We start from the raw sequence: 17,988 nt of genomic DNA, 5'->3' as shown, positions 1-17,988 counted from the left end.
TGGGGATCTGATCTGCAGTCCCCTTAGTAGGCTCTCCCACGATTCAGCCTGCAGCAACAGCACCGCCTCAAGGGAGGGGCGCATTCCCTGGTTATTTACCGTAACTAAGAAGGGAGGGCACCAAAAAGATTGCTTTCGCGCGCGCGGGACGTGGCTTACAGCATCACTCTCTTCGGCTGGGATCGTCGGCGCGAGCGGACGTTTCGCACGGGGCTCCGCTCTTCGCCAGCGAGGCGAGGAAATGGCGGGAGGCATGCTCCCGTATCTCGTCCCGTCCGGCCTCGGAGTATCCCTTGCCCTGACTTGGGCGAACATTCGCTCGTAACCTTGCTGGTGAGTCTGACGACCTCGATTCATTAGCGTATCTTGTTGCCAGCTGGCATTATTGCTGTAGCAATAAGCCTGTTTGTGCCAGCCAGTGTGTCGTTCCTTTGTTCCCGCAGAGCAAGGCCCGCCATAATCGGCGTGCGCTCGGTAGCGTACGTGATCACGGGGTGGGGTTCGGCGGTTTTGAACTGTGTAAGCCGCGATTAAGTGGGGAGAACGTAATATTAAAACCCCCCACATCTGGCAGCCTAGCGTGGGGCCCGCTCTTGGAAGATTGGACGACTGCCTGTTCGGTTAGGAAAGCTCTTTGTCCGAACTTGACAAGTGTTAGTCGCCTATAGTGAATCTTGATCACTAGAACCTGCGGCATGCTTTCTTGAGCGCGATGTGTATTGCGCGGCAGCATGTTTGAACTTTTCGACATGATCAGCACGTTTTTCGTCAAGTTTTCTCTGGAGTTTCTTCAGCACGAGAACCTCTTGGTGCGCATCGAGGGAGCGCGAGGCCTGGTGCCCGCGGAGTTGCCGAGCCCGAAGCGAGTGAGTGAGTACGGAAACCGCGCGGGTGGTCCGAGTTTTCTGTATATATTTTTCTCTGCTGTCTCTTTCTCGACTCTGGAAGTCACGGCTCCGGGAGCCGGGTGGCCCGGGGCCACGGGTGCCGCTACGAGCTCGCCGGTATTGCAGCTCGGCACCGGCCGCTCCGACACCGTCCGATACGGTGGGCGCCGACCGCTCAGAAGCTGCTTCGTGCAGTGAGCGGGGTACCACCCCACAAAGATGATATCTCCTCGCGGCTGTGCGCACGTAACCCGTCTCGGGTGTGTTTAGCTCACGGTCGTTGTCGGTGGTAGTCAGGCCTAAAGCTTTTCGGAGCTGCCTGCACCACGTCAGAAGAGGCACGACCACCGTACCATAGTGTTTGGAGGGGAGCACTTTGTTGCCCACTCGTTTTTTTCTAACCTCGCACGAACTGAGCAGTCTCGTTCAACTCAAGAGAGGGCTTTGCTCACTCGAACTTTGAGTTTGCACAGCCGCCCGACACGTTTTGCTAGCGAGTTAGGCATCGTGCCACGAGGCCCTTGAGGACGCCGTTTCTCCTCCCGTGACATACGTTAAAGGCACGTCGAGAGCGTTTCGGCAATTTTGCAGATCCGGTGGAGCCCCCCGGGCTTACTGTCCGGTGCACATCGACTCGCCGCCACCTGCTGCGACGGAGCAGCCTGCATCCTGTTCGCCCCATCCATCCGGGGCAGCTGCGGCGAGACCAGTCAGCAGTCACCTCCGGCTGCTGTTGCCCTCGCGACTAGCTGCAAGTCGGATGCGCTACCTCTACACAACGTATGGCATCGTCGCGACTAGTGCAGAAACCTGGCTTGCAGTTTTCAACTGGCCTTCCCTTCGCGGGCCTGCGGACACGGAGTCCAGGGGCCATGCGAGTCGTCCCAGCGGAGACCTTCACGCCGCCTTCAGAACACCGCGGAAGTCTGCGTGGATGCTGTCGCGTGACCTCCGCTGCAAGACGTGCCTCAAGGGCATGAAGACTAGGAGAAGCCTCCGTAGCATGTACTTGCAGGCGCGTGGGTTCATTTGAGGCTAGGGGGGGGGGGGGGGCTGCTCTGCAGTCCCCTTTGTAGGCTTTCCCGCAATGCAGCCTGCAGCAACAGCAACGCCTCAAGGGAGGGGCGCATTCCCTGGTTAGTTACCGTAATTAACAAGGGAGGGCGTCACAGACTGCTTGCGAGCGTGCGCGGGACGTAGGTTACAGCATCACTCTCTTCGGCAGGTATCGTCGGCGCGAGCGGACGTTTCGCACGCGGCTCCGCTCTTCGCCAGCGGGGAGAGGAAGAGGCGGGGAAACATGCTCCCGTATCGCGTCCCGTCCGGCCTCGGAGTATCCCTTGCCCTGGCGTGGGCGAACATTCACTCGTAACCTTGCTGGTGAGTCGGACGACCTCGATTCATTAGCGTATCTTGTTGCTAGCTGGCGTTATTGTTGCTGTAGCAATAAGTGCCTCTTTGTGTCAGCCTGAGTGTCGTTCCTTTATTCCCATAGAGCAAGGTCCGCCGTGGTCTGCGTGCGCACGGTAGCGTACGCGATCACGGGGTGGGGCCTGGCGGTTTTGAACTGTGTGAGCCGCGGTTAAGCAGAGAGAACGTATTTATCCCCCCACTTAAAGACCCCACAAGGGCCACAGAGCAGCGCTCACGCGCAACTATTCTGTCGAGAAAGATCGTGAAATTTAATGAAATTAAAAAATTAGCCGCTGCATATGTGACTTACAAAAGACCGAGGACACGATGCACCACGACCAACTCCACCTTCCGCCACTGGCTATAGGAAAATGATTTGGTGAAGAAACACTTGTACTTTTCTTGACGTTTCGGCCGGGGACCGGCCTTTATTCATCCTATTATACAGCCGCCCCGCCAAGGTCCCGAGAAAAAGTGCCCCATTTTCTGACTAGATGGGTTAAGGTGGAGCAGATATACGATCCATTATTTTATCTTAATGGGTCAACGTAGCTTGGTCAATGACAGCCATGGCTAACACGAAATTTAGCGCACTCACGACAAGGTAGACAAGGCTACATAGGCGCATACTCGCAACTGGGCGTTTATTGCAAGAACGCAGAATATAAAGAGAAATATACAAAACACCAACAACAAATTACATTCTGCGTTTTTGTAATAAAGGCCCAGTTGCGAGTAAGCGCCTATGTTGTCTTGTCTATCTTGTCGTGAGTGCGCTAAACTTTTCCGTGATGCACTACCAACTAGCTCAGATGTCGATCCTTCTTCAGCCATGGCTAATTTGTGGTGTGGACATGGTAGGGCCACAGACCAATTTTTTTAAGTACTTCGTCTCGGATAAGCGAGCAGGAGAAACCACTGGAGAAGTACAGCCTAACTTGGGCATTATAATTCCTTGTCTATCTGCTGTTGTCTAAGCTACACGCTTAAAACGAAAAACGCAGGTACTGAAATCTTGCAGCGCGGAATAGCAGATTGTCCGTAGAAAAATTACACGGATACTTTGAAGTGTTTGAAGAACACATACATATGAATAAAGCATTGCACGTTACCCAGAATAAATAAGTGACGAAATCGTCTAAGCGTTAATCGGCGCGAAAATTATGGCGACGTTCCTTAGTTCGAAAACATCGCGCTAAGCGGCAAGTGACGCCACACAGGCGCATACCAACGCGGCACTTTGCACTCGAGCCAGCCTCCAATTTTTGTGCTCCCGGGTGAGACAAAAATATCATTGCCTGAATCCTCTTCATTTGTGCGTCACCCTCCAATCGTCTCCGAGACATACAGCAAGCACAGCTATCCGGCTCTTATGAGATTCGAGTGGCTAGCATTAGCATGAAGTTTCGTACCCGAGCAATAAGGCCTAGCGAAAATGTTTTGAGTGCCCCGGAAGCGGCCGGGAAGTCAACTGCAGTGTTCCATACCCCACTACGTCAAGTGCAGCAGACAGCTTTAAATTTGCAGCCCATCCCTTTAAAGGGGCTCTGAAACGCCTTCAGAGGAGAGCACATTAACTCACTTAACCACTGCGCTGTGTTGCAATGAAAACCAGAGCCAAATAATACTCTTCTACACGCAGCAGACGATCCACAACCACGCGTCAAAGTTGGCGAGCCCTTCCAGACGACTTTTTCATGCTCGCGCCCTCCTTCGTCCCCAGCATCTGCGTAGACAAGGTGAGAGGTGGCCATTGGTTAGATTCTTTCAGACGTCAGGCAGCTACCGTGGTCGCGGCCAATAAGCCGCTTATCTCCGGTGGGTCGGGAAGTTCCGCTCCTAGAGAGGGGTCGGCGAAGGAGCGCCTACCTTCCAGAGTGCAAAAAGTGACGAGAAGAGAGGGAAAGGCGCGAAGACGCTGAAATTCAAATTTTAACTACAGATAACTCAGCTTCTGCAAAGCATATTAAAAAAAAATTCTTGCTGGACACTATTCGTGAAGCGGCGTGCTTCAATATCCCAGGCATGCCGCAACTTTATTAGAGCCCCCTTCACAGCCCCTTCAAGAAAAGTAAAGGACACGCACGTACCTTCAGGTGGGTAGCCGGGTTACGCTTCTGCGTGTGGATGAAGCTGGGGAAAAAGAATGGGTCCCGGATGAAGAAGATTGGGGTGTTGTTGCCCACGAGGTCCCAGTTGCCTTCATCGGTGTAGAACTTGACGGCGAAGCCACGGGGGTCGCGGACGGTGTCGGCTGAGCCACTCTCACCACCTGCGATCCGCATCAAAGGAGCGAAACTTTTAAGAAACGAAAATCAAGACCTTTAGTCACGAGCAAGGTTGTCGAAGTGCGTGTGCACTAGTGGAACTGCCAGTGAGTCTAGCAATAAGCGTTCCTTGAGACTCCCTTATAAAAGTGGTCTACAGACAGTCTATGGACCTCTTGTAGATTCTATCAAGTTCCAATAGATATTACCTTTTTGTATTCCCATTCTATGAACTAAGGTAATTTGTATTGCCTATAGACTAATCCCTATGATTATTTTATAGACAGACTATGGACATTATAGACAAAAGTCTATGGACAGTTTATAGACTAGAGATTTTTTTAAGAGTAGCGCGTGAAGTAGGTATGCTCGTGTGTGCAATTTTAATTTACTTTGTATTTTAAAGCTACGTTAACTCTTTCTGCTTCGTGGGGTTGAGAAATCAGGATTTTGCAGCCTCTGTAATTTGTGGTGTGGTGGTTTAACGTGCGATGTCAGTGCACGTTAAAGATCCCCAGGTGGTCGAAATTATTCCGGAGCCGTTAGGGTGGACTCACACTTGCCTACTTGGAGTAGCCCACAGATGGGCGGCACAGGACAACTAGTATGAGGAACAACTCTTACGGGAAAGCATTTTGAAGGCCTAGCAGCTTTCCTGAAACAGCACCACGGACGACATGTGTGCGAAGAGGAACAGCCCCCGAACCAATATGTGCACTCTCGTGACGTAAGCGACGTTACGACGCAAATGAGCAGAGCTATACGCACCAACAGTGGAAAAGCGCACGGCCAGGGGTGTCTTCTTGCCGATCTGGCTGAAGATGTTAGCCTTGGTGTACTTGGTGATATCGTGAGTTACCTCAAAGTAGCCGAAGGCTCCGGCACCCTTGGCGTGGACGACACGCTCAGGGATGCGCTCTCTGGAAGTTGTTAAAGAAATAGTACACCCACCAGTCTGAATGCACAGAAGTGATGGATGAAATGGGAATGTAAAGTTTGGATCCCCCAGTAAGCAGTAAGTCCCCAGTGAAATGTTGTCGATCACGGATTTTGTCACCTCGCGTCATCACCAATGTTATGGGTGTGTTTCACCTCCTCCAAGGATAACTTTTCGACTATGGTATTTTGAAGCTAAAACAATGACGGAATAACGCAGGCAGCGAGGAACAGTACATGGCAGTATTTATCACAGCATTTGTTGGTCTCGCACTACTGATGCAAATTCACAACTTTACTTTCTACGAACACCTAGCTGCCCTCCCCCTAAAAAAAAAAATCAATTCCGTACATAGTGAGAATTCTACTAGGGTAACTGAAATTTCAAAGAGTGCCGCGTGTGTTTGTTCATTCGTACTGCATTTCTTTGAACATCGCATCGCAAAAGCAGCTTTCGTGCGCCATGATCCCCTGAATTGAGAGCATCTGTGTCTGCTTCAACCGAATTTGGGCTAAATCTTTTCGGCGAGTTACTACTTCACAGGTGCGGGTAGTTTGTGGAAACAAGAGGTGTCGGGTGCACAGTGTGCACCATGACGGCAACAAAGATCCGTTTTTGCCTGAAAGAGACATTGCGACCGAAAGCTACGCGGTAGAAAAAAAAAGAGAAAAGCCTGTAGTGGAAAAAAAGACTCCACCTCCATAAAATACGCTTGAAGTATCGTCGCAAAATACGACGCCGTAAAATATGAGCGGAGGAGGACTAACAAGGAAGCACTGATACGGAGAGTTTCCTCATCTACGTTTAACACCGAATGGTGGCGGCAGTTACCGACTGCGGACGAAAGTGCCTTTCGCAAGCCCAATCCGGCACACATTGCGGCAAGCCGAACCTCTGCTTTGAGAGAATGGTGACTACGTGAGCTGGACAAAAGGATCTGAACTAGGGGTATTTGGGTAGCCTTAGCTTAGAATGCTTCTGCCTGTTTGATTGTCAACAGTTGCATGCACAGATTTTCGCACCCTCCAAACACTACGCAAATGTCCCACAGAAACCCCAACACCTCAGATGAATGTTGAAAGCAATAAATAGTTGTAATTAAACAACTCTGAAACAGCAAAAGCCTCGGTGGGGTTGAACTGGAGTGAAAAGAGAGAGAGAGAGTAAAACATGTACCCGGTTTAGTTGACATTTGTAGTCAATGTACGAGAAGAATGATCATTACGACGGACCAAGAGAGCGGCTAAGAGAAAATAAAACGTTATGAAATCACGTCAAGAGAAATTTGTCCAGGTCTCAAGTAGGCGATGTTGCGTTAGGGTTGTCACCATAGCGGGAGAGACTAAATTTATGCCTTGCGTTCTTCCTTTGGAATTATGGACAAAACGACTAATACGTGGAATGCGCCTACGTTTCGTACGTAGTTTGTATTGGTTCCCGCAACCGAACGGAGACTATGAATTCAAAACTATGGTTCAGGTCACGTGAGACATTCAAAAACAAACGCTGCTTCGGCGTTTTATTTCGTTCTATCCACTAAAAAAAAAGCTTCTGTTGTCACCACAGATTTTCTGAAGTTTCTGACCAAAACCTTGCAGTAACAACAGAACTTTGTATAGTAACTAGAAGACAGAAAAATGGTCGATGCAAAACAAGCACAAAACTCCTATCTGTGACAAGGTTCCGTCTTTTTTTCAACTTATTAGCCAAAATGATAATGGGAGGACAAACATCTATTGTCTGTATGGCTTATGTAACATCAACCCTATTTGCGACGTCATAGGCGATGTCGGGCAGCTAATGCAACAAATAAACATAAGTTAAGCAGGGACAGCCAAGCGAGAACGGGCGGTGCGCAAAGTTCCACGATAAGACACGCACCTGTCGAAGTGTGCCATTTCGTCGAGGAAGACGACATCTTGGATCAGAAGCGGGCCACGGGGTCCAGCCGTGAGCACGTTGGTCTTCTCGCCAATCGGGGCACCCCATGATGTAGTGAGTGGCTCGGGCTGCAAGAAGGAAGGGAAAGTTTCAGACTCTGGAAGAACGAGGACCCAAATGGCACCGGGTATCGAACATAGGTTAGTTGGTGTGGCTGAAAGAATGTTCATATTTGAACAGCGCAATAAAACAACGGGACAGAACGAAGAAAGGACAGCACAAGCGCTAACTCGCAACTAGATTTTTAATTCACGCCAAAGCATCTTAAATACTAAGAACGCCAAACACAAACAAGAGGGAAAAACCAAAATAAAACGACATAAAGCTGCTAATCATGCCCACAACGGTGACAATCAGAACGAGCGCGAGACTACACATCTTGACCGGATAACATCATCTCTTCATGAGTTAGTGTGACAGAAGGATCACTAATGCAGCTATCAGGCTCCAAGCGGATGTGAAAAGCCTCCAAAATTTCCCGCGTTAGGCTGTCATTGTTTTCCTAGGATGACGGTGTTAGACAGCAGAGGGGTGCAAGTACCTTCTCTCCAGTGAAGGGCAACGTTACAAAAATACCCATTATCTCGGGACCTGCATTAGTGATCCTTCTGTCACACTAACTGATAAAGAGATGATGTTCTTATCCGGCCAAGATGTGTAGTCTCGCGCTCATGCTGATTGTCACCGTTGTGGGCTTGATTTCCAGGGTTGTGTCGTTTTCTTTTGGTTTTCCCTCTTGTTTGTGTTTGGCGTTCTTAGTATTTAAGATGCTTTGACGTGAATTAAAAATCTAGTTGCGAGTCAGCGCTTGTGGTGTCCTTTCTTCGTTGTGTCCCGTTGTTTTATTGCGCTGTTCAAATATGAATCAATACCAACTCGCCCAGTTCGCAACTTTACTGAAAGAATGTGCATCATTTTGCTGCTGAGAACGACGGTACAGGTTCGACACCGAGATGCCTATAGTTTAGGCGGTGCTGCAGCTGTGCCTGCACTTTGGAAATTAGCTTCTCATTTCGGCCCCCCATACACATTTCACTTCGTGACCTGTGCACTGTTGCGGCCAGCATTACGGTGAACCTTCAAGATGGTCGGAGATTAAACTGCAGCGCGCTTCAAAGCCTGCATATGCAGCTTTTACACGCAAAGCACTCACTGCTTTTAATTATTACGTACGATTTGATGTCAACATCTCAAACTACCGCCGACGAAGGCAGAGTACCACGATGAAAGATCGACACGAGGCATGGCTGAAGTCCGAAACCAGCAAAGGTAGCCAATGTCTTAGCAGAACTGTGTGGCTTAGTACTGAAGATATTTGAAGCCAGCTCTTGATGAACGAGTATATGGATATGAGAGGAGTGAATATGTTGCGACACCCGTAAGAGCAGCAACGTGAAAATTACCGAAACTTGAACGTCATGTTGAAAAGGGGCAACAGAGCCTCAACAAGCAGGTATTTCCAGAACGGGTTGGCCAGGCAAGACGAACAGCTGACGATGTCTTGACAACCAAAAATAATCGACAGGTGTGACACTACACATTTTCATCTAGAGGGAAACTCCCAGATGACTGCAGGAACTTTTGTACTGAACCATATGTGTGGATATGCAGAACAGCCTACGGAAGCGGGAAGTGCTCGATCGAGCAGGCTGGAGCATCGGATATATGCACTCCGCATCAGTGTTTGTCTGCGAGTACCGTCTTCCCGAGTCCTGCTTCTGGTTTCGTTCAAAAGCTGGCACCATCTGCTCATTAATTACGATGGCAATGGAAATGCGCAGCGCGAATGATCGCGCTCAGAATAACAGTGGGCGTTGCCTCAATGACGGAAGGCTGCTAAACTAGGAAGCTGCCTGGTACGGTGTTAATTACCAATTGATACAATCTTGTCATCGTAGGCCTGTACCTACGGCACACCCTTCTTTCCTAGTGGATACTAATTTCGTCGCTTGGTGTACCAAAGTCCACGAATGAGTAACTGAAGACACTTCGACAGCGCGCACTAGGAACTCCGCGCCTGTGAATCTAGCACACGCGCGGTTGCGACAATTGAAGTCACCATGCAAAGCTAAAAGAAAATATAGCTCGAGCATTCATGGAGAGCTGTTCAGAGATGTGCCGAGTTAAAAATAAATGTGGCGAGAGAAACACCTTGTCGATACTCGTTTAAAACGTGCACTACAGGACCACTTTTTTTTTCCTTAAGGGACAACGACTGAAGGCCAACGAGCAAGGACAACAGAAACAAAAGTCCGATTTCATTCGTGTTCGGGTTATATCAGCGCGGCCTTGGCAAAGCACGTCGCAAATGCAGAGATTATACATCCAGGTTACGAGCTAAGACACAGCATCGCGCTTTAACGCCGAGCACGTCAGGAAGGCCTCGTAGTGAATAATTTAAACGCTTTCAATTTCGTATCCGCCGGTAATTGAAATGCCCGGCGGCATCGCAGATGGTTAGAGGTAGCAAGAATCAAGAGCACGTGTGCTCGACTCAAGGCCGAGCCAGACGTTCCCAACGAGTTGGTTGCCACGGTGCTTTTAAAAAGAAACAACTCGTGCCACGCAGCGCCAGAGACAAAAAGGAAGGAGTCAGACTGTCTTGCGAGAGACTTCTGCACAGGCGCCAGCAGTCTGCGCACATACTAGACTGAAAAAGGGGCACGAGTGAATTCGCTAGTCGTCGCCAGATGGCGACACCATCGTGTTCAATGATACGACCGCGCTTTTCTAGAAGGCGCTCTGCGCAGTTGTATCGGAGATGTGGTGGATTTGGCCATTAAATTTGCCATGAACAGCCTTGAATATTCCGACTTGAAGCACTTGTCCAACTGGTTATATCGCGCTTATGCAGATACTATACACAGAACAGGAACAGAAGAAGCGAGTACTAGCCACCTAGTAGCCTCCGCTCTTGCCTTGTTGACTTGTTTAGCGTTACCACGAGGCAGCAGGTTCTGGTAAAGCACTTGTTTAGCGTTACCACGAGGCAGTAGGTTCTGGTAAATGACTTGTTTAGCGTTACCACGAGGCAGCAGATTCTGGTAAAGGACTTGTTTAGCGTTACCACGAGGCAGCAGGTTCTAGTAAAGGACTTGCTTAGCGTTACCACGACGCAGCATGTTCTGGTAAAGCACTTGCTTAGCGTTGCCACGAGGCAGCAGGCTCTGGTAAAGGACTTGTTTAGCGTTACCACGAGGCAGCAGGTTCTGGTAAAGCACTTGTTTAGCGTTACCACGAGGCAGTAGGTTCTGGTAAATGACTTGTTTAGCGTTACCACGAGGCAGCAGGTTCTGGTAAAGGACTTGTTTAGCGTTACCACAAGGCAGCAGGCTCTAGTAAAGGACTTGTTTAGCGTTACCACGAGACAGCAGGTTCTGGTAAAGGACTTGTTTAGCGTTACCACGAGGCAGCAGGTTCTGGTAAAGGACTTGTTTAGCGTTACCATGAGGCAGCAGGTTCTGGTAAAGCACTTGTTTAGCGTTACCACAAGGCAGCAGGCTCTGGTAAAACACTTGTTTAGCGTTACCACAAGGCAGCAGGTTCCGGTAAAGGACTTGTTTAGCGTTACCACAAGGCCGCAGGCTCTGGTAAAACACTTGTTTAGCGTTACGACTAGGCAGCAGGTTCTAGTGAGTGTTGATGCTGTCGATATCGTGTGTGAAGGTTGGAAGAACGGAAAACCGAAATTACTTCCAATTATTATTTACCTCACTGACAGCAATAACCAATTTCACTTTGGTATGTGGACGCTGTGGCCATCTTTACGAATAACATTACAGGAACAAAAAGCGGTTCGCTCGATTAATCCCGCTCTGGTGGTTCGCGCCTGTTTTAAGAACAGTGTAAGCATGGCGTAGGCTGATAATCTTCGGCGTCGTAATGCCCGACCTCATGAAAGGCTGCCTTCAGTCTTTAAAGAACTGAGAAAACTTGCCCTCTACAAGAGGGCGTAAGCCTAATCAAATTTGTGCGCATAGTGGAAAGTAACGGAAGCTTCCGCAACAGCTGTGGCTGCATTACGTGCGTTTCACCGTACGTAAAACAAGAAAACTACCTTGGACAGAAATGCTAGCCCAGCGCAATCACGTGTAATTTCTAAGCATACGCGAGAGTTGGGCACCGTTTTCTTCACACAGCATGATTTTGATCGTGATAGGCTGTTCGTGATGGGAGACTGTAGTCGTGCCGTACCGAGTCGCTCTCCGCAGCAAACGCGCTCAGAGACACTTTTAGCACATTCCTGCATAACGCGCTCTGAAGGACAGGCTGTAAAGGCGTCGTCGCGGAGAGCGTTTCATGCTTCTCCAGCCATTCGACTAGCCGTGTCTAAGCGCTTCGTCACGAGGAAACAACGCACTTTGGCGACGCGAGAGCGTTAAGGAGCTAGTGTCGCAGAAAATCCGATGTAGCCGTCGGTGTGAGTGAAAAATCCACGAGATGTCCCCAGAGAAGCAACCTAGGAGGCAGATGGGCCACCTAGGCCACGTGACTGGCGTCAACGCAACCTGCCGATCGGACTGAGCAAAGTGCCCACCGTGGCAGGTGGCAGTTAAATTAAAGACTGGGAGCGAGAGGTTGTTCGGGAAGAGCAAACTGGGTCGCGGAAGCCCCACCGGTGGCAGCACGTACCATCTCAGCGCAGTGGCGCGTCGCTTAACTGCTGCACCGAGTCGTATGATGAATCCCAGGGATCTATTAAGGCTAAGTAGAGAATGACCAATTCTACAAATATGATCATTAAACCAGTACGCTATCGCGTCATAACCTTATGGCGGAGGCTAAGTGTCCCGTCCAATTTGTTTACAGCTTAAACACGTTCACTGCTTTTTTTACCACCGTGTGAAAGTGTTCACCGGTAGATGACGAGCGTTCCGAAGAATTCGAGATGCCTGAACTTGAGATCGGAACACAGTTCCGAACATTCTTTAGTCAAATCAGTTTGGTGGACTAGAAAGCTGTTCCGTATGCCAGAGGTACGCTGTACGTACTCACAAAGCACAAAGAACCTCAGAAGTGTGCAAGAAACTCCAGAAATGCGCGTGTGAGAGATGGAAGGGGGAGGGGGGGGGGGGGTAGAGGCGAAGGCTATAATCAGATTTGCGCGTACTACAAGCCCGACCGGGAAAGGAAAAAGAAACTTTCCCCGTATCCGTTTTGCGATGACCTATACGTGCCTGCGAACGCGGTTGAAAGCCAGCCATTGAGTATTGCCTGGCAGAAGCGAATCTCTGCATACCAGCCGGGTAGCGAAGCGGACGCGTGTAGACGGGCTCTCGGCTTGCCAGCCTCGCGTGCACTCTAAGGGAGGGCCCCAGCGGCCAGAGGTGGGGGGGGGGGGGGGGGACCCGAAAACCAGCCAAGCCGGATCGGTCAAACTGCACCGCGCCAGCCGGGCCACTTTGCCGGGGCAAGCGAACGCTAGCAGAGCAAGTTAAGCGAGGAGGGGCAGCCGACGCCACGTATAACAGAGCTGGAGGCGTCTGCAGCGTCCGAATACTCCACGGTCTGATGGTGCTGCCACTGCTCGCAAAGGGGATGCGTTCTCTCCGCAACGGATGGCAGTTGTGTAGATTATAACCCGATAACCACAGAAGCGAGGTATTCGGGCAGTGAGACTTCTGTGTTTACCATGTCTCCATGAAAGCGTCATACATGTCAGACAAGGCACCATTGACAGCATACCGCAAGTTTTGCAGCGACTAGATCACCCACTGTGGCAAGTGTGGCCCTGGCTTCTGCACTCCCAAACCACCCACAGAACGTCCTTAGACGCAGTGAAGGTAGCACACAGCGAGGAACACACTACCTGGTGTCATTTATGTACGAACCAATCAGCACAGCCTTAAAAAAATACACAGCCTACTGGGCCATGCAGCGAGACAATAGTTTCGTATCTTTAGGATGTCAGCGGAAGTGTTGCCATCGCTCTTGCGGAGCTTTCGAATTCCTGGAACACTGAAGAGCTTCCCGACATGGTTTCGAAGAAAACTCGATGGGCTGTATAGTTAGGCCATACAGCCCGTGCACTGTGAGCGACCAAAATACCTATAAGCCCGTGGGGTGGGGGTAGAGAGGAAAGGAATGTTGGCTTTCAGGACATCTTGTAACAAGACACCACGCTGCTCATGGTCTGGAAGAGTACGCTCAATATCAGCTGGATGTATGTGCAGGCGAAAACTGAGCAAAAAAGATCTCACTGAAACGCGCAGAAGGGCATTCTGCACAACTGAGTTTTGTATGCAATGCAGCGGAGAATAGACTCGTAATAGAGAGCTTGATTGTGGTCTACACAGCACACGCGCAGGCGTTCGGTGGTTCGTGAGAACGATAAAGCTGAACAGAAAGCGTGTGCGGATCGGATGTGGTTTAGTTGCACGTTGCAAGCAGGTCATAGTAAAACTGAATAACGTGTCATAAAAGACTGGATGGAAAACAGGCACTAGCCTCATGGAAGGCGTAGTTAGCGCAGCGTCGGCGCAGCCGCTAGCCTTTCTACGCGGGACAACTTGCAACCGTGGACAGGTTACGCGACCCAGTTCAAGCGATAATGAAGAGAGAAAAGCAAGGTGCATGTAAAATTGAAAATGCGTACTTTGGTCTTACACCCAAGAAGTCTAATCCTTACGTCGTAGAGAGCTGGATTCTGTATTGTATGCGCAATTTCATGCCTCGAAGCTGCTCATTAGCTTCGATAGAAACCATAGTGGACAGCTGCCGATTAATTGCGCATATATTGTCTTTAACATGCACCCAGAGAGTCAAGCACACCCCTCACTGACAAATACAAAAACCACGAAAAGGAACATCAGGAGCAGCACACCACAGCCATAGTGTCAAGTCCGCTTGTAACGTCAAAAGTAATAAAAATCCAACAATAAATGAGGTATATGGAAATGCCAAACAGAGTGGCGCCTCTGCCGAGACCAACACAGCTAGTACAAGTTCGAGGTCTGCACGTGTGATGTGCATTTTCTTACATACTTGGTGCACACTGGGCACACAGGCAGGGAGGTGAACTATCCCGCCAGCAAGCACTGCCGCGTCCGGGTTCGCTAAACGCCCTGCCATCTTTTGGGGTAAATGTTGCGCCCTGCACCAGCTGGACCGATTTGTTCAACTTAAGTGAAAAGAAAAAGCGGGGGTGGCATAGCTACGGCGATTGTTGCTGCAAAGGAAAACGCAGTACATGCGTAAAAGTCAGACATCATCGGACTAGGCGCTACGCACATAGAAAAGAGGAGGGGGGGGGGGGCAAGAGAGAGACGCAGGACGTTTGTTTGTGCGGTGAGAGCAAGCGATTGTTGTCTGGCCAGAGCACGCGAGAAGGAAAATGGTACGAGGAAAATTGCAGCCCAGGCAGGACAAACGAGGTCGACGGATGACCGTGTTGTTTATTCCGCCGGGGTGGTGCGCAGTTCATCCGGTCCCAGCACGATGAGATGGTCAGCTAGCCGTCAGTTTCGACACAATTTCGGCGACATATTTAATAAGCCAAGCTGCGGAGAGGGAGGGACTTACAGCAGATCAAGGAAAGCAGGAAGTCCCTTCTCCCCACTCCAATTGCCCCTTACGTAACCACAACAAGAACGCTTGCTTCAGATAAACAAACAGGGAGGACATATAATTAGAGAGTAGGTTGCTTAACATGCGACGCATTTCTTGGTCAGATGCCAAGCCAAGAGTTCAAGTCAAACGACGTCAACCGGCCGTGCAAGTGCTTCTACAAGTTGTACAGGTACTTCGAGAACTCTGCGACAAAAAAAAAAAAAACGCAGTCACGAGTCACCGGCTCATGAGAGAATGACCAGCTGTTATGTGCCCTGATACTACCACACTATAGGTCCCGAGTGTCCCGTTCAACGATCACTCCCTTAGGCTGCGTGTGCTGATCCTTTTCCGCACAAACATGGACAAGGAACCGGAGCGTTTAAATTGTTTGTTTTTTTTTTTGGGGGGGGGAAGGAAATGGCGCAGTATCTGTCTCATATATCGTTGGACACCTGAACCGCGCCGTATGGGAAGGGATAAAGGATGGAGTGAAAGAAGAAAGGAAGAAGAGGTGCCGTTTAAATCGGTCAAAGTAAATTTTCAAGTTCCTGAGAAATAGCTGGCGCGTTTGCACAGTCAAAAGGCAGCCGGATGCGTTGCTTCGGCTGCTTTATAAAACGAGCGCATGCGGCAGAGGTAAAGGTGAAATACGGCTTCCGTTAGGAAAAGCCCCAGAGAGAAGGGTTAAGTGTCGGGAAAGCCGGAGCAAAGTGCAAGCGCGTGAAACTAGCGTCACCAGTCTTGTTAAACGCAACTACGGGGGCGGGTTTGCGGACGCGGCTGACAGGATGTGTCTAACAGCAAGCGCCCTCTCGTGGGAGTAGTTAATTACGAAAAATAGAGTACCAGCCAACCGATAATGTAAACACGGTGAACATCAACGCCGCAAGATGGCTGCTCGATAACCGATGCGAGAGCACGATCCGGCATATGACGGCCGTTGATTACAAAACGATATGTACAAAGAGGAAGAAAAATGCGGCGGCCAAATGCAGCAAGAAATATACCACGCTGCTTGAATATGCAAAGGAAGATCATGAAAGATTTGGTAGAGTAGACCCCACTGCTCTCAGTAACAGTGAGTGTTGGTATTTGGAGTAGACAGGGACACTAGTAACTTCAGCCGCCGTGGTGGCTGAGTGGTTATGGCGCTCGGCTGCTGGCCTGAAAGACGTGGGTTCGATCCCGGCCGCGGCGGTCGAATTTCGATGGAGGCGAAATTCTAGAGGCCCTGTGTACTGTGCGATGTCAGTGCACGTTAAAGTACCCCAGGTGGTCGAAATTTCCGGAGGCCTTCACTACGGCGTCTCTCATAGCCTGAGTCGCATTTCGACGTTAAACCCCCTTAAACCAAACTAATAACTTCACCTCTTTTGCCGTGACTTGTCGCTAACTTGACCGAGAAGAACCAACAGTACCTTACTAACTAGTGGAAATCTTCAGCGATATTAGATTCAGCATAGAGCACATCTTCGCCACAATGTTTGCCCGTGATTCCTTATCCTCCAACCCCCTCGTGTTTAGTAGCAGTTTTTTTTTTCAAACCGTGGCCTAATATACACGCTGCTCTCTTGAACAAAGCGTTCATCTTTTTAGCGCAAATACGACAGGACACATAAAGAAGATAAAACAAAGAGCGCCCGGGTTTGTCTTTGTGTGTCCTGTCGTGTTCGCACTAAAAAGATTAACGCTTTTCCAGAAAACCAACTAGCTTAACATCTAGCTCCTTTAAAGTATATACTCCTTGGAAAACCTTACGGGGTGCGTGCCTAGGCCAAGGGTGTGACATTCCCGTAGAGCCAATGGGGACGATTTTGAAATGCGACGGTGGCGGTGCCTGGGAGTTGGCGGCGCGGCCAGCGCGGCTGATTAGCAGCTGCTTAGGGCGCTCGCTCGAGTACCAAAAACGTAAATAGTTTTCTCCAAAGAACAGTTTATTAAAGGAAACATCAGTAGTGACAATCGATGTACAAAAGTGATTTTAGGCATCTTGGGCATTGCAATATCAGTGACAATCGTTCTAAAAATCAAAATTAATAAATTCCATTATGGAAACCTAGAACACATGAGCCGCCAGATACCAGGATCGCTGCAATCGTTCCGACCGTGGCGACACTTACGGCGCGGACGCGCAACTTGCAACATGCCACAGCACTGCCTAGGCTCTTAGGAACTCCCTGAAGAAAACACTCACTTAGCACTCAGCCACCGGCCCCTGCTCTCCAATATAAGCGCGGAAGAGCAGAGGTCCTCTTCATTAGCCCACAACACGCTTTACTTCCCACGCGGGCGGTAGCGATCGCCTAAGTTGCCCGGTGCAGGAAGGGACTTCCTGGTATACGCCCCGTCTGGCGGAACCAGCTGGAAGCCAGAACATAATGGCGCCGTGCAACGCCCGCCCACTAAACCGCTCGGCCCGGACAGACGACCTCAATACGGCAGTGTTGCGCTGGGCGCTGCGCCGGCCCGACATTTCGTCCAGCGACGCGGTCATTTGAAAAACGAAAGGCTTGTGCTTCGAGCACCAGGACGCGGGGGCATTCGATTACCGCGTCGACAACACGTGGAGACGTCGAGGAGGATGTGGGGCGCACCCAGACGGGGAATGCGACGGGAGAAATAAAGTGCTACATCGACGCGAAAATAATAATAAAAAACCCCGGCAGCTGGATCGTCACGCCTGGGAACCTCGCGTTGCATGCGGGTGGAAGTCAATGACCTGGAAAGAGCGGAACGGCTGATGCTGGCGGGTCGGGTGGTGGTCTCCGCAGCATCACAGAGCGGTGAATTTAGACTAAGTGAGAGGGGACGTACGCCTGTTCCTGTTAAGATGATTGTGTTTCAATGCGATTAGAAGCGACTCGGTCAGGAAGGACGGAAAATCGTGTTTGAAAGTAATGGAATGCGAATAGAAACGGACTGTTCAGATGCGAAGAGACTTTAGATGCAGTTCTGCAAGAGAAGCTCGCGATTCACGTTCGTTGCATCGATT

The 17,988-nt window shown here is 50.0% G+C and overlaps 1 protein-coding gene across 3 annotated transcripts in view; it reads right to left on the bottom strand.

Moving 5' to 3' along the window:
* Positions 1–17,988, bottom strand: part of Cat (Catalase) — a 48,228-nt gene that overhangs the window by 14,776 nt on the left and 15,464 nt on the right. For all 3 annotated transcript variants that reach the window (XR_013308450.1, XR_013308449.1, XM_077637046.1), the window contains exons 2-4: positions 7,386–7,513; positions 5,336–5,487; positions 4,391–4,572 (exon numbers count right to left, since the gene is read on the bottom strand). Coding sequence is in view for 1 of the 3 variants with exons in the window: in XM_077637046.1 (XP_077493172.1) it covers positions 4,391–4,572; positions 5,336–5,487; positions 7,386–7,513 (462 nt within the window). In the remaining 2 variants the exon portion in view is untranslated. The remainder of the gene's footprint in view (positions 1–4,390; positions 4,573–5,335; positions 5,488–7,385; positions 7,514–17,988) is intronic.

This window comes from Amblyomma americanum, chromosome 9, assembly GCF_052857255.1.
Source record: "Amblyomma americanum isolate KBUSLIRL-KWMA chromosome 9, ASM5285725v1, whole genome shotgun sequence".
In the NCBI taxonomy this organism is placed as follows: Eukaryota; Metazoa; Arthropoda; class Arachnida; order Ixodida; family Ixodidae; genus Amblyomma; species Amblyomma americanum.
This window is presented reverse-complemented; position numbering and strand designations above follow the sequence as displayed.